The following is a 26,454-nucleotide window of genomic DNA, read 5'->3' on the forward strand; positions in this document are numbered from 1 at the left end:
ATTTTAAAGGTGAATTATTCACTTCCGCCGGAAATTCATCGCCCAGCGCAGGCGATTTCCCGACAAATCGTAACCACTGCTATTTTGTAAGTCAACGCGTATCCTAGTTGACAATTCTTGTCGTCCTTTAAAAATGAAAAGAAAATGATTTCTGAAATTTTAGAAAGAGGTCGATCAGCCATTATACAAATGGTAAAAAAAAAATCAAAAAAAAACCCACTATGCACAATTGTGTTCTACATCGTCGTTTTCTCTTCATTTCACCGTTGGCTACGTTCGGATTGTGCAAGCCCGAGCTTTATAACAAGCTAATTTACCAACGACAGACTAGTCTCTATCATCCAGAAAAATATTCTACACCTAAATATACTGGATGAGTTGTCAGCATTTGAGAATAATAGGTCATTGGCTAGATTATCAAGTCTTTCACATTATCATAAACAAAGCCTAAGGGAGGTAACTAGCCCAAAACAAGATGTTGACGACCAAGAAATTAATTTAAAGTAGCTAAGTCTCTAACTCTATATCATCCAAAAGTCTTCGACATTGAAAACACGAATTATTTGTCAATTTAAATCAACATTGATGTTGTGATCTCACCGGGAAAAGATGTGCTTCTGATATCCAATATTTAAGACAAAATAAACAATTTACCATTGGTACAAGCTCGTACACCATAATGCGTTTCAGTGCATTTGGAAACAAGGCGCCCGAAGATCGAGGCTAGACATATTCCACAAGTCATGTCACACGGTGATGGCATATTCTTAGCCGTTCGTTCATTCGTTCCCAAAGTTTTACGTCCACTTCCACGCAAGGTGATATCCTAGCTGGACAGCATGCGCAATAAACACTATCAGTGTAGACTGGAATACCCAGACGTTAGAGATGGTCATTCGACCGAGACTTCTGGCGTATTTCGCCAAACATAACTGATTAGAAATTGCAGTAAAAACAGACACGATTGAATGTAAATCAGTTTATATACATTCATACGACATTATTATATGCGTTGCGACCCATTTGTGTCAATTTCTAGGTTTCAGATATTAGCGATTTATAATTAGCTCCTTTAAGAATGCCATTTCAGAAAATCCATTTGATTGCATTGCCAGTTCTTAATTTTTGTTTTATTGTAAAATTCCTCTCTTTATGGTCCATATTTATGGGGGGGGGGGTTGTTTTGTTTTTTTAATTAACCCTAATTCGTCGTCACGATTCATGTTCGTTTATGTTAATGCAAGAATTATGGGATTTATTGCTAGAAGGCTCGAAACCAATGACGTCGACGTTATTGGTCAAAACTCTTACTTGACTTGACCAAAGATACTGGATAATCAACCCCGCATGGACAATGAAACTTTTCGTCAAATATTGACAACGGCCCAGGACCCTCCGTACGTTGAAGACTGGGAGGTTCTGGGTGACGGAGACTACGACACACCTGTGATCAACAAACCAACACCTCACCAGGTCCCAAAACTTAATTGACGTATGGTTCAAGATACCGGGTGTGTGTCGCTTTACTCGTTCGAATACTCATTTATTTTGTCAATTTAGTCCGACAATAATATTTTGGAAATGTCCTGACCCCCACCCCTTCTCGCGCAGGGAATATTTTTTCTCCTACATTTATGGAAATATAACGCCGTTTTGGCTCACTCCACTGTAGGCCTACTCCTATAGTATGCACCTAAATCAGCTGAAATATTGTCTCAAAGCTTCTGATTTTATCAAATTCGCGGGTAGTTCCCGGGCCTAACGTCAAACTTTATGTTGTCTCCATCTTGGACCCCCTCTTCTCAAATTCCTGAACACACCCCTAGTATATACAACTGTCAACATGTCCATAATCTTGTTTTTTTTTATGATTACATCGTCACTTTGTAAAGTGCCCCTAAACACGTGATATGAAGCGCGCACTATAAATATACTGTAATAATAATAAATAACTTGACGTCACCATTAAAATAAACATACGTTTGTCTTAATAATTATGTTAACGAGACATTAAACCTTATTTCCAGAGGCGTAGCCGTGAAATATATATTGGGGGGGGGGGGGGGGCGCAACCCTAATCCCTAATCCTATTTTAAAACCCCTAAAAAATATAAACAAACACCATATGGCCATGCTGTCTACACAACTCGTTTGCTGATTGGCCCACCGCGTGCAAAGTATTATGGTTACGTGGCTGGCTGAGCGGGCGATAAATATTTGGTTTAGGCGATAATGTTTTTGGGTACCTAAATGCGATTCACTCTGATAAGTGGCAGAAAAAAATTAACTAGACACAATTTTATGGAACACAGTTACTTTTCACTTCACATATGTTTCAAGGATGATTCTCTCTGTGTTTTATTTTAGCAATGTAAACCATATTGGGATATGTACAGGTTTTATACAGATAGAATCTTAACTAATCCTAATAATTGTTGAAAATAAATAGGAGTTAGGGTCTCACTATGTAAATTTATTTTTATTTTATTTTTTTCATGGGGGGGGGGGGGAGTCCATGCTTATTTTCAGTGACGGATTAAGCACAAATGAGGCCCTGTGCTAGTAAAGTTATGCCTAAACAGGCAGTCTGGCATACAACGGGACCCTGTGCTTAAGCACGCCTAAGTACAATGGTAAATCCGGCACTGCTCGTTCCATTTCATTCCATTCCATTCCATTGCCTTGCCTTGCACTGCAGCCAATTCAGCAGCACACCAATAATTCACAGAGCAGTCAATGAAACTACTTTCGTTTGAAGAAAGTATACTATTGTTTAGTGATTTTACTATATTTAATCTATAAAGGTTACATCATTCAAACCATTCGCATAGCAATACTGGTTAACGAGCTCATAAAGCTTATAATGACCATTGTTTCAGAAACATGTAACGCCAACGGTGTTAAAGCGCAAGTTTAACTTCGACATATAAGTTACATTATCTTTTAAAACAATCCTTTAAATTTTAGTTGTTAGTTTTTGTATTTACAAAATGTAATAGTTAATTAATCAAGAGATAACACATTTCACTTTATTGACATGATTGTAACCTCGGTGAATACATTTACCTGTATTTTATAATGTTATAGTGGATCTTTTGAGATGACGAAATGTAAATCCTATTTTCGTCACCTTTTATATTTGTATCAACTATATATAATTTATCGAAAGAATAAAAAAAATATGCGCGGACGTATCTTTCTTTAAAAGGGATGACAGTTTATATTGCATGTAAATTTACCAATCAATCACCTGAAAATCTGTTTCTTTATGTGAAATGTCAAATACTTGTTGACCCCTATATGTGTCGGTAATATCACGAAATGAACAGACATTTTTAAATCATCACTTATTTCATTTATTTGGCTCATTTGTTTTGTTTAGTCTTAGGCGCCGGACAGGGATTTACAAAAGGGTAACATTGCTCTCTCTCAGGTTCTCAGCGATGTTTTAAAATTGAATCCAGAAAGAATAATATTAAAACAGCGCTACACATTATAATCCACCGAGACGTATATATATATACATGTAGTTTCATAGTTTTAAGTGGTGTTTCATTGCTGGGAAGAGGGCGGGCTATAGGGGTGATATTTTACGAACGTGTATATTTACACATAATTACATTAAATAGACAAGATCACTTTCATTTGAGTCAGAAATAAAATATTCGATTTTATTGGATTTTGAATGCTGATTTGTTATGTAGAATGACAATCTGTCTCCGTTAAAAAATTTACGTCTATATATATATAAATCCAATGCGTTGAAATATATCAAATTCTACATTCCCTTCATCGCACTGAGCTTGCCCTATTATTGTCGAAATAACACACTATATCGACCCAATTCAATATTTCGTATATTTCGAACGCATTTCACTTTTTAATCCTTAAAGCTTGTGAATGCGATGCAGGATAAAATTCTCGGTGTATTGTTGGTTATTTTTAAATGAAATCATGGAATTTGTTAATTTTGTATTTATTCCACACTTTACGTTTAAATTATCTCGAAAAAACCTTGGCAGGTTTGTTTTTTGGGGCATATGAACAATCTTATTGAATTTCTAATTTTTGGATCACTCCGTTCATATTTAAGGCTTGTGGAAGTTCCTGGTGGAGTTGTTTAAAATTTAGTGGAGGAAACCTATCGCATTTCATAAAATTTTGATTGTAAGTTTAGTTTATCTTGGGAATGAGTTTAGAGCTAGCAGCGACGACCTTTCTGATGGGAAGCCCTATTTGTTTGTCCTATTTCGCGCACTGTGATAAACTGTCAGCCGCACATCAAAATTTACACGTTTGTTATTATGCTCTTGTAACAATGTTTTAATGTTATTCACCACGTTATTACAAGATGTCACCGTATTGTTAAAGAGAAAGTGTCCATTAAGGCATTAATCTTATTCAGTTTAAAAAAAGAATGTTGGCCGTAGGCGACAAAGCACCCACCTTGGAATATATTTTTTTAAATATATAGCAGCACACTGACACCGTTATTTATGACACCATACCGACATTCAACCATGTCGAGTGTCAGTTTGATAGTGAAATACTTCAGGTAATCCAAAGAATAAAATCTTCTGTTGTGCACCGTTCTGCAAAAATAAACAGCGCGTTAAATTGCGGCATCAAGCAGGGGGGCATTATAAGTCAAACCCTTTTAATCCTTTAAGGAAAGAACACGGATAACAATAATGCTTTAAAGATTAAGGGGTTGAACGTTTTGACCATTTCATTTATTGATTTAATCTGTGCAAATAGTTGATTGGATTTATAAACTGTTGATATAGAAATTTAGACATGGCTGACCAGCATGCACAATGGGCGCAATTCTTTGATGGAGATGTTGTTCGCCAATATCAGGAATTTGTTAAGTCTAAAGACGGACCACAGGTAAGTAAAACAAGAAAACGTTTCCAGTAAAATGTTGAATTGCATCGAAGTTTTAAGATAAAACATTAAAAAGAATAAGGACATATGTTTTGTTTATATGGACGGATTTACCATTTTACGTTACATAGTATTAAGTATACTGTTTACGATAAACTTTAAAGCAATCCGTACCCAATATTGGTTTTTAAAGTCGAATTGCAACGAGCTTTACTTTTAAGAACTGGAATGTTTTTTTAAATGCAAAGGATGGTGGGGGGGGTCTTCAAATTAGTTATTCCTGACAAATCTCCCGGACATTCAAATTGTCACTATATTTTCTCGCGAAAGAATATGACAGAGTCGGTTAAGATAAACTCGTTTTTTAGTGAAAAGTGTAATATGCGGAAACATCGAAGGGGTCACCGCGGAAAAGATCTAATGATTACAGAGTGGGAGTGAGGACAGTTTACACTATTACTTGTCAGTCATGATGGTTATGTTTATATCATCCTAATGGATTTGATATCTTTTATGTAAAACTTAACGTAGAGGTCGTTAAGAGGATATAAACTTAACAAATTTGGTGCCAGTTCATTAATTTTCTTAAGCTGAAAAGTGGAGACGAACACAAATTTAGGACGCATTATTTATTTGCGCTCTAGTCAACAGCATGTATAATTGTTTTAATGGTGACAAAGGTGGACTATGCGTTAAAGTTAAGAGGGAATAAAATGAATAATAAGAGAGATTTAGAACTTCTGCAGGTATGATTTGGACTTACACTACAATAATTGGTAAATATAAAATACTAAAATATAAATTTAAATGATATTTAATTAATAATAGATGTTTAAAACTTTGAGGTAAACAAACTAATGTAGTCTAATATACAAATTTCATGCTGCTTATTAATCCGACCACAAAATGATTGAGAAACCATTCAAAATACATCAGAGTATACCTTCTAAATATTTGATATTGTTTGGTCGTAGGGAGATTTGCGAACATGTTAACATTCAAGTATTATCCGTGTTTTATTTTATAGTTTTTAATATTGGTAGATGAAAATGTTACAAATCTATCACATCAATTCGTAAAGTTATTGAAGCATAGGAAATTGGTATAAATTTGCAAATGAAACTGAATGAGCATCATTGATGAAACGGTGGGTTTAGGCCCTTGTGGCCCTTGTGACCCATTGGCATGCCGAGCAAAGAGAAATAATTTGTATATTGGTACTCGACTAAAGAGCAAGCATATCGTTGAAAAGACAATCTACAGTACACTACATGTAGTATTCCCCACCCTCTTTGAAAATTATTTAAAAATAATAGAATATATAAATAAAATATTGACCCAAATTTTTGAAGTAGAATTAAGTTTTGATTTTATAAAAATAATTTCGCCTGTTAGTTAATCTGTATGAATTCTTTTGAAACAACCCAATCCTATACATACTCAAGAAATTCACCCTTTTAATCGCTCGATGACGTCTTAAAATGCAAACAAACATTTGTGAATTTTCAAACGGGTATTTGAGAAAATCTGAGATATTTTCAGATATAGTAGGCGTTAAAGGACCATAATATATTATTTATTTAACTGGGCATTATGTAAGAGCTAAGTCTGCCTATTGCAGGTCTTTCTTTGGGCCTTAAATGTTATATAAATAATTAATTAGACATTTATTAACACAAGACCATAATCAACTCTCGATGTCATCGGATTGCTCCGATTTTAGGTAGATTAAAACGGTTCGGCCATTTAATGATTTAATTTAAAACTGAAGAAGCGAGACTAAGACTTGAATGACCAGTGCGGTGGTTACGATCAATGCACACATTTTGCCAAAACTACAATTATTGATAACAACGCTCAAATATTATAGCGAGAACGACCAGCTCTTTATCTACATCTTACATAATTCCCCTTTAACCCATGCAATGACTGGACATGATTTGAATTTATGGATGGATACCAATATTGCTCAAGTGGCTAATTGAGTAAGCCGCTGGCTGAATATCCAGGAGGGTCCGGGTTCAATGACTGGTGTTGGCCGAAAAAGTTCCTGGTTTTCTTTTGTCAATGGTGTAATGCGGAGGGTCCCGAAAGGCAAAGTTCCTAGAACTTCGGATGGTACGAAAGGTTACGTTAAACCACCTTTAGCAGGTGGAATTAGACAAATTGTAGGTGGAAACACATTAACTGCCCGACACTGTTATTCATTAACCAGGTTGGTGCAGATAAATAGAACATTACATGGCATTTCATTTACTATTGCGAAATGTCAATGTTAAAAGAAGGCAGGAGGTGGTGCCGAATTATATGTGAATCGGTTAAGAACTTTCATAATAACTTGTCATACTGAATGTCAACATAGACGAGGATCTGTGATATCATCTATTTTTGCTTGTAATTTAGAATCTGTAATATTTGATTTGTAGGTTCGGTTGAAGTTATTGAAACAAGTTACCATTTAACAAAACGCCCGCGTGGTCACCGTGGTGCAGCGATCTGAAATGTTCCAATTTCTATAATATACTTTTTAGATTTAAACATTGATGGGAAATCCCATCTTGATTGAGCAGTGATTGCGCAAAAGGCAATTGAGATCCTTAATGTGCTAGGATGATTACGTTACCTAATTGGTTTCTGGTGTATATAAATCGAATTTGCATTGGATTATACTCCCTCTTAGACCCAAAGGTATTTTTACCACGCTTAAAATTATGTTCTAGATTTAGGGGCTGTCGTACTAGAAAGACTGACATGCTCTTGTTAGTTCTTCAAGCTAACTCTAGATCAGTGGTTCCCAACATGTTTTTGCCAACGGCACACCTTGGAACACATGAAAAAATAGCGGCACACCTGGCTTACTATATATGAAAACTATTTGAATTTTGCAAAGTAAAAACATGGCAAGTCAGACGGCATACAACCATAGACCGAGACTAGTCATACATTGCTAAAAATAATAAGGTAGTTTACCCCAATTCGGGTGGAAACTAGTTGCCACCTAAATAGGGGTAACTCCTAGCCTTTAGTGGCGTAAACCGATAACATCCAACTAGTTTAGAAAATTACACCAATTCAGGTAGAAGCTAGTTTACACCCGTGGGTGTAGATTAAGCATTAACCCCTAAAGGATGTTTTGTAAATTACACTTCCATTTTAATTATTACACCGACGTGGGTGTATTTTGTTCGATATTTATTTCAAGCCAACGACTTCTAAGTTCAGAAAACTTGAAATTGGCTATAGGCCTCTATGATAATTAGTATAGAGCAGTGATTCTCAACCAGTGTGTCGTGACACACAGGTGTGCCGCGAGATATTCATAAGTGTGCCGCGAAATTTTGAACGGCACAATAAGAAAATGCGAAAAACCATGTGATCCCAATTGAGTATTTATAACAGGTGTCTACTGATAGTTCATAGTTGTGTTTTTCTTTATTTAGTTTCAGTCATTCTATGTGTCTATGAATAGTCTCTGTCTACGGTTGTATGCTTATATTTTGCAAAATTCAAATATTTTTCATATATATTTAGCCAGGTGTGCCGCTATTTTTTCACGTGTTCCAAGGTGTGCCGTTGGCAATCAAAGGTTGCGAAGCGTACCACTGGTATAGAGTGTTAGCCCAACCCAGATTACATATAGACCGTCGACTACTTCGCTTCATTTTACAATGACAATAAATCGACAAATATCAATCAGATTGATTCAAATTCAACTGCTGTTGGGCAATTAGACAATCTGTATCAATTCACAATGAATATAAATCATGAAGAATCAATACACATATCCTTACAACTTAGCTGAATAATGTGGTTTATTCATTTATGCACCTCACCTGAATTAAGAATAATTAATTAAGATATTGTACTTGGTAATGTTTTGGAACATTTTCACGTCTTTAAGTGTATACAAGCTAAAATAATCTAGGCGTTATGAAATATTATTAAGATTATTATACATGATAATATTCTGAATGACTTATATATTACTTTTAAGTACACAATTTAAAATGATTTAAAGTTATGTTACTAATGCAATTAATGCCATATTTTACAAAAAACACTCAAATTGGAGTACACAAATACTTTTGTAACGCAAGATACGGTGTAAAATTGACATCTTATTCGGAGGAATGTTTCCTTAAAATAATTACATCTGTTGGTGTAAATGCAATAAAACCTTTGTAGAGGGGTAGCTCATCCCAAACATCCTTTAGCGACTACAATTACACCTCTCCTGGTGTTCAGTCCTCATGAATATTGATTGCACTTTTGCAGCCCAATAAACACTGTTCAGGATTTATTTCCCAATAAAAGTTTAACCCTTTGGTGTAAATGCAGTATAACACTGGCAGTGCATGGTGTAGCTTATCCAAAATACCCCACAATTCTGGTGTTCAGTAGTAATGAATATCGGTTACACTTGTTAGGTGTAGTTCTTTTGGTTGGTTACCCTTGGAAAGGTATTACATTTAAAAACGCTAGCTATGGTAAAATAGTTGAATTCATGTTATTGAACCTGCCCCCAGCACCCCTAAAATTCATGAGGGTTAACACAAGGGCGTGGTAGTGTCTTTGTAACTAAACTGGTGAAACCAGCCCCTAGTTTTTCTAATGCCGGGTTGTACGCTGGAATTCGAAAAAGAAGACATTTATTAAACACAGAATATAGATATTACAGATGTGGAGGCTGGACATTTGGACAGAGAAGAATATAATCTGACAATGGATAGTTCTGTCTGCACTATACCTACTCTGACATTGTCTACAGCCATAGCAATAGCTGTATAGAAACTCATATATGAGTATACCGTCAAGCATTGGCGAATACATGATTCATAAAGGATAAGGCCTCAAATGCAAAACACATTTGTTGAGGCGAGTTGTAAATATGGAGAAATCCAGGAATATACATATGTTATTATAAAGTCATTTTTTTAGGTGTCACTGGTCAAAAAAAAAAATAAAAAAAAATAAAATTATGGCATTGGCTAAGAACATCAAGCGGTTTGAGTTATTGCTGTTTTATATCCAAAAAGACACGATGACAGCAATGTTATTACATCCAGTCATAATTAGTATAATAAACACGCATACGATATTTCTGTCGTGTCGTTAAGTGAATTAATAATACATTAATAGCTATGCGTCACCATAAAGATGTTTCACATAAATTAACGTCTATATGGGCAGATACAACAGCATCTAAAGAAGTCGTCCCAGACAACGTTTAAAAATGTAACTAAGCACTGTATACAAAGGCTTTAAAGCGAGAATTTCAAATTTTCTAAGAAAGTCAAAACGTAATTATTTCTATGTCTTTTGCTCAATAGGTTGTCAACTCACAATTGTACGACCATAGGTGTCATTCTCACACTTAAAACTCATTTATACAGGAAATAATAACACAATTACCTCCCAATTACCTCCCTTGTTTTCTATTCTCCACCATGGAGTAGCTTTTTTCAAACGTTTGAAAATGAAGAGGAAAATGATATTTTTGCCAATTTCTCAGCTGACAATAGTGAATTATAGGATTAATAGGATTATTCTTTAACAAGGTAGGACTGTTTATGGATACCATCTATTTTCAGGCTTTATTTTAATAAATTTTAAAAACATAACTTAAAAATTTGAAATTTCCGCTTTAAGAAACGAGCACCGATATATTCTTAAAAGAAACAGTCAGGTTTAAGGTAAATAAACTACAGTTGAAGTATAACATAACGTATTAGCTATTTTCTGAACGCTCCTGCTCATATTTGTTGTTAAGTTTATGAAAACATTCCATTCTGGTGTTGACATTGTTAAAGCCATTTGATCAAATTCTTGCGTTCCTCTCATTTTCAGATACCTATGTCGAGGCCGGCAGATATCAAAGAAGAACTACCGGTTTCTGTAAAACCAGTAACTGGCCACACCCATGTTTCAAGCCCACAAGTATCAACTGAAATTTACTCCAGATTTGTTTATCCACACAATCCCACCGTAGGCCACGACGAAATGAAGAGAAAACGAAGATGTAGAACACGATTGTGCATAGTGATGGGTTTTTCGACCATTTGTATAATGGCGCTTGCAGCTTCCCTACTCATCCATTTTCTAATTATCGGTAAGATTTCGTCCAAAACTCAAATAAAGAAGTTCAATAAAAATGAACTGAGAAGTGGTATCACGTGGTGTTCTAAAATACTAAGCATAACCCGCCTAGAACACGACACCCGCCGTCATTTATAACCACACGGAGCGCCTGAACTTAGATTTGAGAGATCAGACTGACTGTTTGATATAGGAGACCAAAGGCCACTCGGAGATTCACCCGTACAAAAGTTCAAGATTGTCAATACTTTGTTCGCTTTATGAACTCCCCAATGAGAAGTTGTACCCGATGCTCTAGAAAGCGCGTACGTTACCCCGCCACGTATAAGTCACTACTTATATCTACAACTTATATCGAAATGGAGTGATAGTTGTGAATAGCGCTTCAAATGAAAGTGCAAATTTAAAATGTATTTACTGGATAGTGGGTGATAAATCCTAATTTGGACTTTTTTACACATGCATATGAAATGTTTTATATTATTGAACCTAATCTAGATTTCGAAAATACAAGCAAAATATATAAACCCACGACTTTCCAGACACTACAGAAGGATATGAATGTGAAACCTGAGCTCAATGCAGTTAAATACATCCATTTGGAATATGATGATTAGGAAATTAAATAAAATGAAATGGGGTTTATCGTTTCACTGTTCTGCTCCAACAGAGCTAATGAAGACGGGCAGACGCCATACAGTGTGCTATGAGTTAAATTTTGCACGGATAGCGGGATCCATCACCCTTTACGTGCACGCCAATTTGTACACGGGACCTCGGGTTTTCGTCCTATACGAATGACTATACTTTGTCTCTTGTCAGGTCCTCGGTCCCGCACCACTGACAAAGAGAAACCACACAGAAAAATCACGGTGAACTTTCCCGCCCAACACAGGGATCGAATATGGGACATCCAGGTTAGCGAGCCAACGTCTTACTCACTGAGCCACCGTGGCTCCCCCCATGATGATTAAGCCTACGTTTTGTGTATAAAGAATGGACATGTTTTTAACCCATGTTATTTCATAATTTTCTTCAGAAAATCCATCTCGTATGAAAGCTGGGACTAAACTTACCAATTCTACAGACACAGGCAACGTAACCAGTGAGTATTATCGTTTTTAGTTATTATAACGCAACCTTTTAAAATAACAAATAGTTCTTGAAAACAAATATTTTTATTATTTTCATTTTTTTGTATTATGACAGCAACACCTAGGGTTACAACGTCTGAATCTGTAGAATATGTTTTGTCTACACCCGTTCCACCATTGGTGGCACCACCAGTCGAAGTCAAAACAAGTACCACAAAACCAACCAGGGTCATCTCAACAACTGAAGCAATAGTAAGAAGTCAAAGACCATCAGGTACTTAAGCGCCCGAATGCTCATTTCTGCTTTAGCTACAAGCTAAAAATGCATATTCTTTCCGGGACAGCTAATATCACTCGTTACTAGGTAGATACGTGACAGGCTCTTGTCGCTAAGAGTTTTGTTTATATCTAGATATTCGGGTAATAATATGTTTTTTTGCGTCGTTGTAAAAGAACATTGGCTTTTCCAGTAAAGGTTGGTTAATTGAGAGGGGTTCTCTAGTCCGCGAGTGCACTAATCCGCGGGTTTAGTGTAAATAATCATACTATATATTGCGAGGAAGATGACCGACATCACTACATTTTAATCCGACATTACAACTATTTAAATGTCGTTGTGTGGGGTTAAAATGTCGTATTGTTGGATTAAAATGTCGTGATATCGGGTTAAAATGTCGTGATGTCTCGTTGTTTGGTTGTCGCCTTATGGAGGGCGACATCACTACCTGATACCAATCAGCCACCATACCTGCTTGGTTTATTGATACCCTTATATAGTATTTTTTATAGCGGCGGACTAGTGAACCTGTGGACTAGTGCACTCGCGACTAGTGAACCAGTTCCCCCGCGGACTAGTGAGTATTCCCCATTTAATTGTGATGTTGTCTTTTACTGTTTCTTGTGCTTTGCTGGACAATTGTTCTTCACTGCCTATTAATTAACGCTTAATTACGATGTCTGAAATGTTGCAATTTGTACACTGTATGTATTTCCATTACTTACTGTTTTCATAAAGCAACACCAACCAAAAGCACTTCCAAACCAACAGCTGGTTTACCACCAACAACTGTTTTACCAACACCAACCGCAACCATAACAACAAGTCCGAAACAACCAGGTACACTAGAGGGCGAATATACGACTCGAACTTTAGCAAAAGCCTACTTAATAGTATTGTTTCTTGTATATATTGCTAGACATTCGTTCTACGATGCCTATTAATTAACGCTTAATTACGATGTTTGAAATCTACAATTTGTACACTTTATGTATTTCCATTACTTATTTTTTTGTATATATAGCAACACCAGTTACCAGCACTACAAAACCAACAACTGGTTTACCACCAGCAACTGGTTTACCACCAACAACTGGTTTACCAAAAACAACCGAAACCATAACAATTAGACCACCAGGTATATACGACCCGAATCCGCATTTAATAGCCAGAATTTTTAACATTAAGTTTACAAAAAGGTTGAAAATGTAAACATTTTAATTTAAATATTTGACATTCAGTGTTTATCTTTTTAAAGATTACGAAGACCCATTAGTGCCAAACCAAATAAAATTATTAATCCGTTTGAACGAGTTAGTATCTCGTTTGAACGAATTGGTATCTCGTTTGAACGAATTAATTAACGCTCAATTACGATGTTTGAAATCTACAATTTGTACACTGTATGTATTTCCATTACTTATTTTTTTTATATATAGCAACACCAGTTACCAGCACTACAAAACCAACAACTGGTTTACCACCAGCAACTGGTTTACCACCAACAACTGGTTTACCAAAAACAACCGAAACCATAACAATTAGACCACCAGGTATATACGACCCGAATCCGCATTTAATAGCCAGAATTTTTAACATTAAGTTTACAAATATTTAATTTAAATATTTGACATTCAGTAATTATCTTTTTAAAGATTACGAAGGCCCATTAGTGCCAAACCAAAAAAAATTATTAATCCGTTTGAACGAGTTAGTATCTCGTTTGAACGAATTGGTATCTCGTTTGAACGAATTAATTATCTCGTTTAAACGAATTAGTATCTATTTTGAACGAATTAATTATCTTGTTTTAAACGAGTTAGTATCTCGTTTAAACGAGTTAGTATCTCGTTTAAACGAGTTAGTATCTCGTTTAAACGATTTAGTATCTCGTTTGAACGAATTAATTATCTCGTTTGAACGAATTAATTATCTCGTTTGAACGAACTAATCATCTAATTGAACGAATTAAGATTTCGATTGTACAGAAGCGTGGGAGGGACATGCAGAAATTGTGTTTTAAGTAAAGATAATGTCATTTAATACGTAAGGTCTTTACTATTTCTAGCGTTACCGTCAGTAGAAGGAACTACATTTATGAGAATGAGAATTAGTATAGAATATGTTGGAAGTTACCAACGTTTTAAAAGCCGAATATGTTTAATGTTAACCTGAATTAGTCACAACATCGTAGTGAAGTCATTGTTTTATGACATGTATATGCTTAAACAGGCATTATGCAAGAGTTAAATCTGCCTATTGCATTAGACCTTTATTAACATATTTAAGTAGATTAGAACGGTTCGGCCATTTAATGATTTTATTGAAAAATGGTAAAACGGGGTTAAGCCTCGAATAACCAGTAGGGTGGTTACATTCCGTGCACACATCTTGTCAAACCTTCAAAGGCTAATATCGTCTCTCAGAATAAAGTAATTTAATGAAAATTTTAATATATTTATTTTGCATTATCTATTTTTGAACTATTATATCAAGAACGACCAGCTCTTTATCTAAATCTTACATAATTTATCTTTAATATTGTAAAGACGTAGATTTGAAACGCACCCAATTAAGAAATAATTGTGCCTTAGCTGAAATTTCGCTAGCCCAGTGAACAGAACTACGATTGTTTGTCAACGGGGTTTACATAAATTGAACTTTGCAGTAAAGGATTATCCCAGAGTAAATGTATTCCTAATGTTGATTGCATTGCAATACAACGGATGGAAGAGGATTCAGGTGAGTTTCTAAGATAGAGGGGGTAGAAGAAACAACTAATTTGCGACGTCTACTTCAATGGCGCGAGTCTTGTTAAGTCTGTAGTCACAAAAAACTGTGGATGACACGAAAAAAACGTGGAATGCAGTAGCAGTATGCAAAACGAAACATTAGGGTCCCGTGTGGCAAAGCGACGATGCTGTTGGTCGACTTGCTCGAGATAACAGGGGACGTGAAACCGAGAGCCGCAGAGGGGAACGAAGGCTCAAGGTGAACCAAGAGGGGAAGGCCTCTGTGTCGGCTTTCACCGGTAATCAAACGGAGGGCGGCCGGAACAGCCGTTCCTCGCTTGAGCCAGCGTTCCCCTCTGCAACCCTCGACTCCAATTCCTCTGTCCTATCGAGGAAGTCGGCCAACGGCAGCGTCACTTCTCCGCACGGTTCCTTAGTGGGAGGGATGCGACGTTCAATGCGATAAATTTTGCGGCACTACTTCTCTTGATACGTTTTGCATGCTGCATGCGCAAATTAGTTATTTCTTTTAACACTCCCACCCCTCTATCTTAGAAACTCACCCAAATCCTCTCTCTTCCAAGGCAATCAACACTGGAAATAAGTTCATCTAGCAACAACTATTCCTTAATATGTAAACATCGCTGACAAACAATCGTATACTTGTAGTTCTGTTCACTGAACTAATGAAAATCAGCTAAGGCACAATCTACAATTTTATTTCTTAATTTGGTGCATTTCAAATCCACGTCCTTACAATATCATACACATACCTGTCGTAATGCCTGTTTAAGCATATACATGTCATAAAACAATGACTTCACTACAATGTTGTGGCTAAGGCTAACATTAAACAAATTGGATAATTTCCAAGGTATTCTATACTAATTCCCCTCTTTACACGTGTAGTTCCTTCTTCTGACGCTAACGCTAGAAATAATAAATAACCTACGCGTATAATTAAATCATATTATCTTTACTTGAAACACAATTTCTGCACGTCCCTTCCATGCTCCTGTACAATCGAAATCATAATTCGTTCAAACGAGATAATTAATTTGTTTAAACGAGATACTAACTCGTTCAAACGAGATAATTAATTCGTTCAAACGAGATAATTAATTTGTTCAAACGAGATAATTAATTCGTCGAAACGAGATAGTAACTCGTTCAAACGAGATAATTAATTCGTTCAAACGAGATAATTAATTCTTTCAAACGAGATACCAATTCGTTCAAACGAGATACTAATTCGTTCAAACGAGATACTAATTCGTTGAAACCAGATACTAATTCGTTCAAACGAGATACTAACTCGTTCAAACGGATTAATAATTATTTTTTGCTTGGCACTAATGGGCCTTCGTAAAAGATACTTACTGATCATGAATGTCAAATATTTAAAGATACATTATGGGAGATTCGATAACGAGCTGGCAGTTCTCACTATAATAGTTAAAAACTAGATAACGTAAAAGTAATTTGCTGAAAATTTCATTCAAATTGATCCACTATGAACCGAGAACTAAGCGAATGAAATTTCTGCCTAACCTCTATCATCATTACTAAAGTCAGTACGATAAACAGCATAGTCTCTATTATCCATTTAATCGTTTAATCGAAAAGGAAAGTTATGCAGTAAATCGGCTCACAATCCACTTAAGATCGCAGGCTAGCGATGCCATCTGGTCTGGATAAGTTAATTAATGTCTAATTAATAATTTAGATAATATTTCAGGCCCAAAGAAAGATCTGCAATAGACAGATTTAGCTCTTGCATAATGTATGTTTAAATATTGAATTGTATAAATTTACTCACAAAAATTAAACAATGCATTATTTAAGAGAAAATCTCCCTACCTTGGCTTCAAATGTTACATAAATTATTATTTAGACAATTATTTACATGGCAAGCGTATAATCTACTCTCTAGACCATCGGATGATGCAGATGTAAACGGATGGAAATACAATCGCCATTTAATGTTTTAATTTAAAAATGAACAAGCGAGACTGAGTCTCGATTAATAAGTAACGTTGCTACGATAAACAAGCTATGTCAAAACTTCAAACAATAATGAAAATGCCAGAATAAAATAATTTGATGAAATTGTCAATACATTAATTTTGAATAATCTTTTTTGGAACTATTATAGCAAGAACGGTTAGCTCTTTATCCAAATCTTACATAATGCATCTTTAATATTGGACAAGTTAAAGTCACTAAAGTACGACTTGGATAAGTTAAAAGCATCCCATTCTTTCCTAATGCACCTTGTGTAACACAACAAAAATATCAGAATGCATCAGAATCATTTACGGTCAAATAGATATGTTTAAATTACTAATCGAAAACACATAGGATGATAACTACCCAATTCAGCACTTAATTATGCCCAAGCGACCCAGCGTGCACCGTGAATGCAATGGGCGCTTTGTGCAAAGGAAACTTAATAATCTTGACCTGGCATTTGGAACAGTGGGATTTTGAGTTAGAAAAAGTTTCGATTAGTCGTTCTTTTAGGTGAAAATTGCTTTCAGGACATATTTTACGTTACTCTGAGTAACAGATTGTAACATTATTTGATTTTTTTCCAGCCTCAGTGTCACTTAATATTGTCAGTGTGGCTGTTGGACAGACTATGAATTTAACCTGCAATATTAAGAATGCCCTTAACTGGGAATATATAACAATGATGCACGTGGAAACTGGTAAATTAAGGCTCCTCTCCACTCTACACGGTGAAACTAAGGTAGCCATTAACATGCCAAATATTACATCTATGGTTACTACTGTTGGGGGTGACGTAACTTTCAACTTACTAGAAAGAAACACTGAATGTTCGGACCATGGAAAGTATCGTTGTAGATTGGTAATTGATGACATTTCCACAATTTATGATGATGCCGAAGCAGTTGTAAGTAGTAAGTAGTCTTCTGAGATCTTGGGATTTAATTATATTTAATATGGTTCCCGAACATTGGATTGATCACCAACACCAAGTATTCTGATATCTCCATATCTTTGACGAGAACAAATCCAGTCATAAATGGGGAATATGTATTTTGTCAGTTTATTTGCCATATCTTGAGACTATCCATAATAAAAGGTGACGACAAGACCAGTAAATTACACCCTATCAGCCTGTAATGATTAGACTATACACGTTTTTCCGAATTTATCGTGGAAAATGGACTGAAAGAAACCCCACAACACCCCCCTCCCCCAAATATCCCTTATTACCACCAGAAAAGAAGCTATGTTTCGGACAGAACAGTCTGTCATAAAAATCATGTATTCCATTACCTGTTCCCCAAAGTCCACACATTAGAATAGGTTTTTAGAAATATCACTATTTTGACAAGGTTACACCAGTACTTTTATTTTGATACTATGCCAATATGACATTTCTGGGGAGATTGAACATGGCTGTGTAGATTAGGTTAAAGGACCTTTTTTTAGGAAGTACATATTAGGCTACTCAGTGTTTGTTCCCAAACTGTCAAAATCCCCTAAAAATTGTCTTGAAATTCACATTGGATGGAATTGGGAAGCGTCTGTATACAACAGAAACATAGATAAACAAACACCTTTTCTCTAATCATTTTACAGATCCTCATGTAATTCCAGAGATATTTATACCGACCACACTGATAGAAAACACCCCGGTGACAATTTCAGCTAAATGGACACTTGGGCCCGCAGACGTCATTGAACGGGTAACGTGGGAAATACAACATACAAACGATACTGGCTTTATTCCTATTGATGTGAATGATGTGGATCACGCTCCTGTCAGAAAGAACTGTTCTACTGATTTCACGAACTCGTTCCAAGTGACACTGAACTCGACCTGGAACAATGCCATACTTCGAGTAACAGTAATGTCAGTTGACGATAAGGGTGTTTCCAGATCTAATACATCCGAAATGGTGTATTTACTTCTATTGCCAGGTAATCACAACTCGATTTCAAATGTACGCTCATAGTTTGGAAATGGCACTGAGTTAAAAGCCCCATCAACGCAAGAATGAATGAATGAAATGGGGTTTAATGTCCTAATGTTCTGCAACGACTTGGCTAATAAAGACCGGCATACACCATACAGTGTGCTATGAGGGAAATTGTACCTGGATAGCAGCGCTACGGCCTATTCATATTTTGAATTCCAACTGTCATGGGTTCGTTTACGTACACGCCTATGTGTACACGAGACCTCGTTTTTTTCGTACAAATCCAATAGATTCTGTCATTGCCAGATCCTGCTGGAAACAAACTGGACACTATTTCGGTCTACGGTTTATAACTTTGGAAATTTCCTGAAGTCTAAAGGTGATTTAAGAATAATAAACAATGCAACGCAACTAAATGTAGGGCCTATTCATAGAGAGCCCCTCTCAAAAAACTCGATGGACGCCATTTCTAATAATCTAGAAACAGATATAGGCTATTATCGTTTTATCTTTTAATGTTGACCAACGATGTTGTTAAAATAGCCTAAATTGTTCTTGTTTTCTATTTTAGACACAGTTTGTGACGGACACACAAATGGTACTAATTTAGTTCCCCATCCAGACCACTTTTGCCGTTTCTATGTTGAGTGTACTGAAAGTAATATAGTTCTGAAAGAATGTAGCCTTTTGACGTGTTTTAATGCACTTCAACAAAAATGTGTAGCGTCGTTAGCATCCATGTTTCATATAGATGACAAAGGTATGATGTCATCTGCCGGTTAAGGGGCGATGTCATCACAGTATAGACATCCTTGGTGTTGATACCGATATGCTTATAGACTATTGGATTGGAATTTTAAAAGAAGCTTCAAACTTTAGTCGTATTACATATAAACTGGAGCAGAGTATGTCACGTCTGTCTGCGATATAACCCCAGGTGGGAGCGAATGTCGTTTTTCACAGTGTCTCCCTTGATAACCGTCTATGCTAATATTAAATTTGTAAATGTCGTTTGTTTGCCCGTCTGTCTGTCTGTCTGTCTTGTAGTATAGGGCTGTCCCGAGGCTGGAATTTGGTGTTTAGAGGTTGCTCGGAACGGGGAGTAACATAGGCCTGGTGGCGTTGGCCTACCGCTTCCGGTTTCGGGGTTATACTGCTTTCAATGCCCGGTCATCCGTTAGTCAACCATAATCCTGTTCTGCAGGAAATATTTACAGCGCGACACCTCTTTGATGACAAAGCTCATAATACATACGTATACATACCGTGAACTGTTTTGCAATCTTCTAAATTAAACCCTATGTGATAAAGAATTACTTTCGCAAATTCGTGCATTCTGCGGAATAATCGGTGTGTGTGCTGGCTATTGCTATTGCAGAGCCAATGTTAGTGAACTTTAAGGCGAGAGTATGATAGATGCCTTAATATAGAAGATGTCGGGATTTACGCTAATTCTTGTATATTTTGCGCTTTTTTTTTACACCAATCCACAGGTACTTAGTTTCCCATGGCATTCATTCCTACTTTTCTGCACCAACCGGGAAAATATTAGGAGTTTAATATCCTATATAAAGATGGACATTGGAATATAACAACCATATATCATATATTTTTAAACATTTATTCCAAAAACATTATGACTATCTACAGAATCAATGTTAGTGAACTTTAACTTAAAGGGACTATGCCGATTAGAACAGAGTCTCAAAAATTAAAGTCCGAGTACGTATGAAATTTAAGCACCAAAATATAAAGGAATGGTGTATTGACCTTGTCTTAAAATTTCAGCTCAAAATATTGAGTCGTTTGGACGTGAACGTCAAAAGTGCTTATCCGGACACGTAACCCTTTTAACATTTCGGGTCAGTTTTTTCGTTGGGTGACCTGATAATCGATTCCCGTTTCTTGAGAGGTCTATACAGTGAATGACCCATGTGCTGTACTTGATAGCGGACGGTAAATGTCACCTACACATTATTATTTTTTAAAAAAAAGGTCTGGTTTTATCCAGACGCCGTATAATACAGTTTGGGACACCGGTCTCCATTTCCAGATGAAGACTGCCGGGTTTAAGTTGTTTGCAAACGTATCACAAATATTGAGTACTTGCTCAGATGCCTTAATAGAAGAAGTGGGGATTTACGCTAATTATTGTATATCTTGCACTTTTTTTAACACCAATCCACCCACGGGTAGTTAGCTTCTCATCGCATTCATTCCTACTTTTCTGCACCAAACGGAATGATATTAGGAGTTTAATATACTATATTATAAAGATGGACATCAAATCAGATGGGATTTAACGTCCTACTGTCCTGCTCCTATACTGGGCAGCGGCACTATGGCCTACTCTTAAATCGAATTCCAACTACCAAGGGATCTTTTATGTGCACGCAAATGTGTGAACGGGGCCTCGGGTTTTCATACCATCCGAACGACTAGTTCGTCCCATCCGAACGACTAGACAGCTCTCCTTGCCAGGCTCTCTATCCCGCACCACTGACAAGGGGAAACCACGTCGAAAAACACAAAGGAACTTTCTCGGCCAATGCAGGCATCGAACACGCGACCTCCATGCTAGCGAGCCGGCGTCTTACCCACTTAGCCACCGTGGCTCCAAATAAAGATTGGAAATTGGAATATAACAACCATATATCATATATTTTTTAAACATTTATTCCAAATACATTATGACTATCTACATGTGTTAAATGATATATAAATGAATAAATTGTTTTAAAATAAACAAGTTTATCTTTTTTCTGAATGCTAGTAAATCTTAAAGTAGCTGCTCGATATCATCCAAAGTCTTCGACATTGAAAACACGAATTATTTTTCAATTTAAAGGGACTAACTCGCTAATACTTGACACAAAATTGACACACAAATGGCTGGCAACGCATATAATAATGTAATATGAAGGTATATAAACTGATTTACATTCAGTCGTTTCTGTTTTTACTGTAATTTCTAATTATATCAGTTATGTTCGGCGAAATACGCCAGAATCCTCAATCAAGTGGCAATCTCTAGCATCTGGTTATTCCAGCCTACACCGATAGTATTTATTGCGCATGTTCTCCAGATAAGAATATAGCGTCACCGTTTGATATGACTCGTGGAATATGTCGAGCCTCGTTCTTCGAGTCCCTTGTTACAAATGGCGCTGAAACGCATTATGGTACACGATTCGTGTACCAATGGTAAAATGTTTATTTTGTCTTAAATATTGGATATCAGAAGCCCATCTTTTCCCGGTAAGATCACAACATCAATGTTGATTTAAATTGACAAATAATTCGTGTTAAAAATGTCAAGGATTTTGGATGATATTGAGTTAGAGACTTAGCTACTTTAAATCAATGTTGTTGTTGTGATCTCGAAGAACGAGGCTAGACATATTCCACGAGTCATGTCAAACGGTGACCCATATTCTTATCTGAAGATTATGCGCAATAAATATTATCGGTGTAGACTGGAATAACCAGACGGTAGATATTGCCATTCGATTGAGACTTCTGGCGCATCTCGCCGAACTTGAAATTAGATTAAAAACGGAAACAATTGAATGTAAATCAGTTTTTATACATTCATATTACATTATTATATGCGTTGCGACTCATTTGTGTCAATTTCTAGGCCCCAAAAATAAATCATCTGAAAATGTACCACATTTTTATCAAAGAAATTATACAAGACAACACTGGTATTTGAAGGTCACATTAGTTTCTATCACGTTGCTATATTTATGCGTTTTGGATAAAGAAAGAATAATAATGGGACAAAGTTGCCCCTTTTATACCCAAGTGTACAAACTGGAATAAAAAACACAGCGCACGTGTATTGTACTTTTTGAGATATTGGTGAAACATTTATATTAGCTTGATTCGCATTTAAAAAGAAAGTATTATACTACCCCTTTACTTTGCGCTATAAAAATTATGCGAGCGAAAAAGAACGCTCTTAAAATACATTTATATCATTATGTAAGCCAGGGGGTTATGCCTATACAACAAATAAATAATAAGAATAAAATATTTACATGCATCGCCTATTAAGCGTATAGAATGAAGTCATTATAAGTAAAATCATAGTGAATATGTTTTCTCATTTCCGTTTTAAGCATTTTGGTCATCTGTTTGACCCACAAAAGGGGGTGGATGGCCGAATGGTTAGCACGCGCGCGCTGTTCATACGGTCTGTCATTGAGTCAACTGATGGGGTTTCGATTCCCCGGCTAAAAACCCCTACGCGCAAGCGAATTATTGAAATAAAATTGAACCATGTGTTAGTCCCGAAATGACCTAGTTTGTGTCGAGTGGACGTTAAACCCCATTTCTCTCTTTCTCTCTCTGACCCACAAAACTCATTTCTATCGGGAAGTACCATATTTTTAACGATCAGGAATTATAAAATTATAGACACAAATTTCACAGTAAAGTCAATTATTTTAGCAACAGATGTATTTGTCTTTAAATTGTTCCAGAATTTAATGCTTGGCAAATGTGGTGTATTTCTATACGCCCACATTTTCATGTGGATGCATATTGTCGTCGCCCCTGTCTGTCCGGACGTTCGTCCGTGTCCGTCCACAATTGTTTGTGGACACTCTACAGTTCACAATTTTTATCCGATTGTGACGGAACTTGAAATAAAGATTTATCTCCAAAAGATCTCAGTTTCTGTTGATATTGGCATGTATCGGATCGATACTTCATGGATTATGTACAAAAAATCACGTTTTTAGCCTTTGAACAATGTAGAGTTCACAATTTTCATCTGATTTTGATGAAACTTGAAATGCATGTTTATAACCCAAAGATCTTGGTTCCTGACGATATTTGCCCACATCAGATCGTAACTTCCTGAATTATGGCCCCTGATTGTACGAAAAATCGCGTTTTTAGCTTGTGGTCCCTCTAGAGGTCACAATTATTATCCAATTTAGAAAACCGTTTGAAAATGTCACCGTTACACCCCAATGATGGTTGAGTTCGAATTTCGTGAAAATCGGACCAAAACTGCCGGACAAAATGACCGCCCCTCGTACGCAAATAGTGTAAAAGTATGTAATATCAAGATTGTGGAATCTCTAGAAGTCAAAATTTTTATTCGATTTTGATGAAACTCAAATATATCTTTATATGCCAAATATTTCAGTCCCATTTTTAAATTCGCGTATTTCAGACATAACTTCCAGGATTATGGTCCCTGATTGTACGAAAAATTGCTTTATTTTTTAGTTTGTTCTCTATCCATCTCTTGCAAAATGTGGGTTTATTTTGCCTGGCAACCACTGGTTATTTTAATGCTTGTTTGCGTCACAATGTTCTTCAGAAGTACATATTAAGAAAACACACAGGTCGGTCACCAACAAACCCATAACTTGCATATACGTAACAGGTCTCCTGATCTATAGTACACACACTAGACCACTCCGTCATCCACCCCAATCAATTCAATGATGATATATACCAGTGTTAAGATTCAATGTACGCGTGTCGTGCATATTTTACATTGTTATTCAAGCAATTCAGATTTAGTTATATGGAGATACGCGTGGATAAACTTTATCCGCCAAAATGATATTAAAGATATAGTTATGATCTATTATATTGTCTATACATCATCCCACATACATTATACTGTATACGGAAGAATCATTTACATATTTACAAAGTGATTATAAATATTAGGTCGTTGCATTCAGTTGTTCTTCTGTGCAGTAGGCTGTTGTCCTGTTGAAATTACACGGACCATCAGTAAGAGTAAAGAATGTGCCACCAACACAACTCTGAGTGATTGGTGAACCATTCACACACCAAGAATATTTGATACAAGATGTTTTATCGGGAACAAAAGTTCCCGTAGCTTTATCGGCACAACTGTAAGGATCGCTAGTTTCACCTAAAATTTAAATTTAAGAAGAGATTAACGAAAAATATAATATTCAATACATTTGGACGATGTTCAAATCTCACCAATAAAGTGTTTACGGTAATATCGTCAGTATAGCATATCCAAACCCATGACAGTTTTATAGTATCGGTATGGTCAAAAATGCCTGAACTCTCGATCAAGCCAATAGTTTGTTATAAAGGGACTTTCAAAGTTTACTTAAAATGAGACATTTCTTGGTGCACTATATACAGCTTGCTATGCACCAGTCCAGTGGTCAAATATAATTCATAAAATACTGATACCTTCACTGTTTTGACATCAAAGGAAACTGAGTTTAATGCGTAACTATGTAATCATTTAATACTGAGCCTTCAGGTACAACATTAAATAATATCGAAAGCTTTGAATTTGACATTTTCAATTTTAAACAGAAATATACGAATGAAAATATATAAAATAACAGAATAGACGATTAAGTGAAAAGCTACCATAGTTAGATAGAATGGATACGATATGGTAAAAAAATCGTTATTAGTATTCAAATTTGAGTAAAAATGACAAGAGAAAGACACATAAAATAGGAGAAAAGCAAAGGCAACTAATAATCTATTTGAAAATTTTATAAAGATAAAATAATGGTTTATGCAGTGTATAGAGTAAGCTATAGAACTAGCAAGCTATGTTTATTAGTAGTAGTCTATAGATGTGTATTTTGTCTTTAATATACAGTCAGTGTGGATCGGAATTATCCCCCCCCCCCCCTTCGTCAAAAATACATGGTAGACTGCAAATCTTGAATCAAACATGATGGTCTCTTCATTCTGATGCATAAGTTTAAAAAAAAAAACCCATTATGTACTAAGATTTCCGGCATAAACAACTACAATACAATCAAGTTTATGAACGGAATTTCTTAAACGCTGAGCGAGTTTACATGTCATATAGGATATCCAGCAATATAGTCTGATACGTTTGCCATGATAAGGGCGATAACTTCGTAAGCTCACAGAAACTATGTGGATGCAGGCCACCATCAGGAAATCAAATGAAATGCAATGGGGTTTCACGTTCTACTGTTATGTAGGCAGGAATACGGCAGTTGATAAATTAATTTCATCTGATGACAAGGTATGTTATTTTATATTAAGAATTCACGCTATAGCTTTAAAGATGTAAGAGACATGGAATATACAAGCAAAAGCAGTAGTTGTAGGTATACAGTAGAAAACCAGTACTAACTTACTGTTTTTCAATAAAATCAGACTGAAAAATGGAACAGATTAAACAATGAAGATTTACACGTGATTAAATATGTGCTATATAATAGGCCACGAGTTGATTATTGATTCAAATACCCACTAAAGTTCCTGGATTCCGTGTTATGTTTAGAGGACAAAAGGGTAAAGGGGGGGGGGGGGGCGAAGACATTATGCGCCAATGGCCTTGTTGATTCTATAGTTCAATATTTCAATATTAGCTTATCGCGTGTAGAGAAATTCATTGGGCCTCAATG

General features: G+C 36.0%; 1 protein-coding gene across 2 annotated transcripts; it reads left to right on the forward strand.

Moving 5' to 3' along the window:
- Positions 1–4,608: 4,608 nt before the first annotated feature.
- Positions 4,609–21,735, forward strand: LOC126812973 (uncharacterized). 2 transcript variants are annotated; one of them, XM_050539119.2, is made up of 9 exons: positions 4,609–4,890; positions 10,735–10,996; positions 12,023–12,088; positions 12,193–12,351; positions 13,379–13,492; positions 13,794–13,907; positions 17,684–18,010; positions 18,699–19,040; positions 19,611–21,735. In XM_050539119.2, exons 1-9 carry the CDS (start codon positions 4,798–4,800, stop codon positions 19,820–19,822), a joined length of 1,689 nt encoding a protein of 562 aa, XP_050395076.1. In that variant the 5' UTR covers positions 4,609–4,797; the 3' UTR covers positions 19,823–21,735. The 2 variants fall into 2 exon arrangements, with proteins under 2 accessions (XP_050395076.1, XP_055958495.1); XM_056102520.1 differs by lacking the exons at positions 4,609–4,890; positions 10,735–10,996; positions 12,023–12,088; positions 12,193–12,351 and having other exon boundaries at positions 13,144–13,492.
- Positions 21,736–26,454: the final 4,719 nt, after the last annotated feature.

The sequence above is a fragment of the Patella vulgata genome, chromosome 1 (assembly GCF_932274485.2).
Source record: "Patella vulgata chromosome 1, xgPatVulg1.2, whole genome shotgun sequence".
Lineage (NCBI taxonomy): Eukaryota > Metazoa > Mollusca > Gastropoda > Patellidae > Patella > Patella vulgata.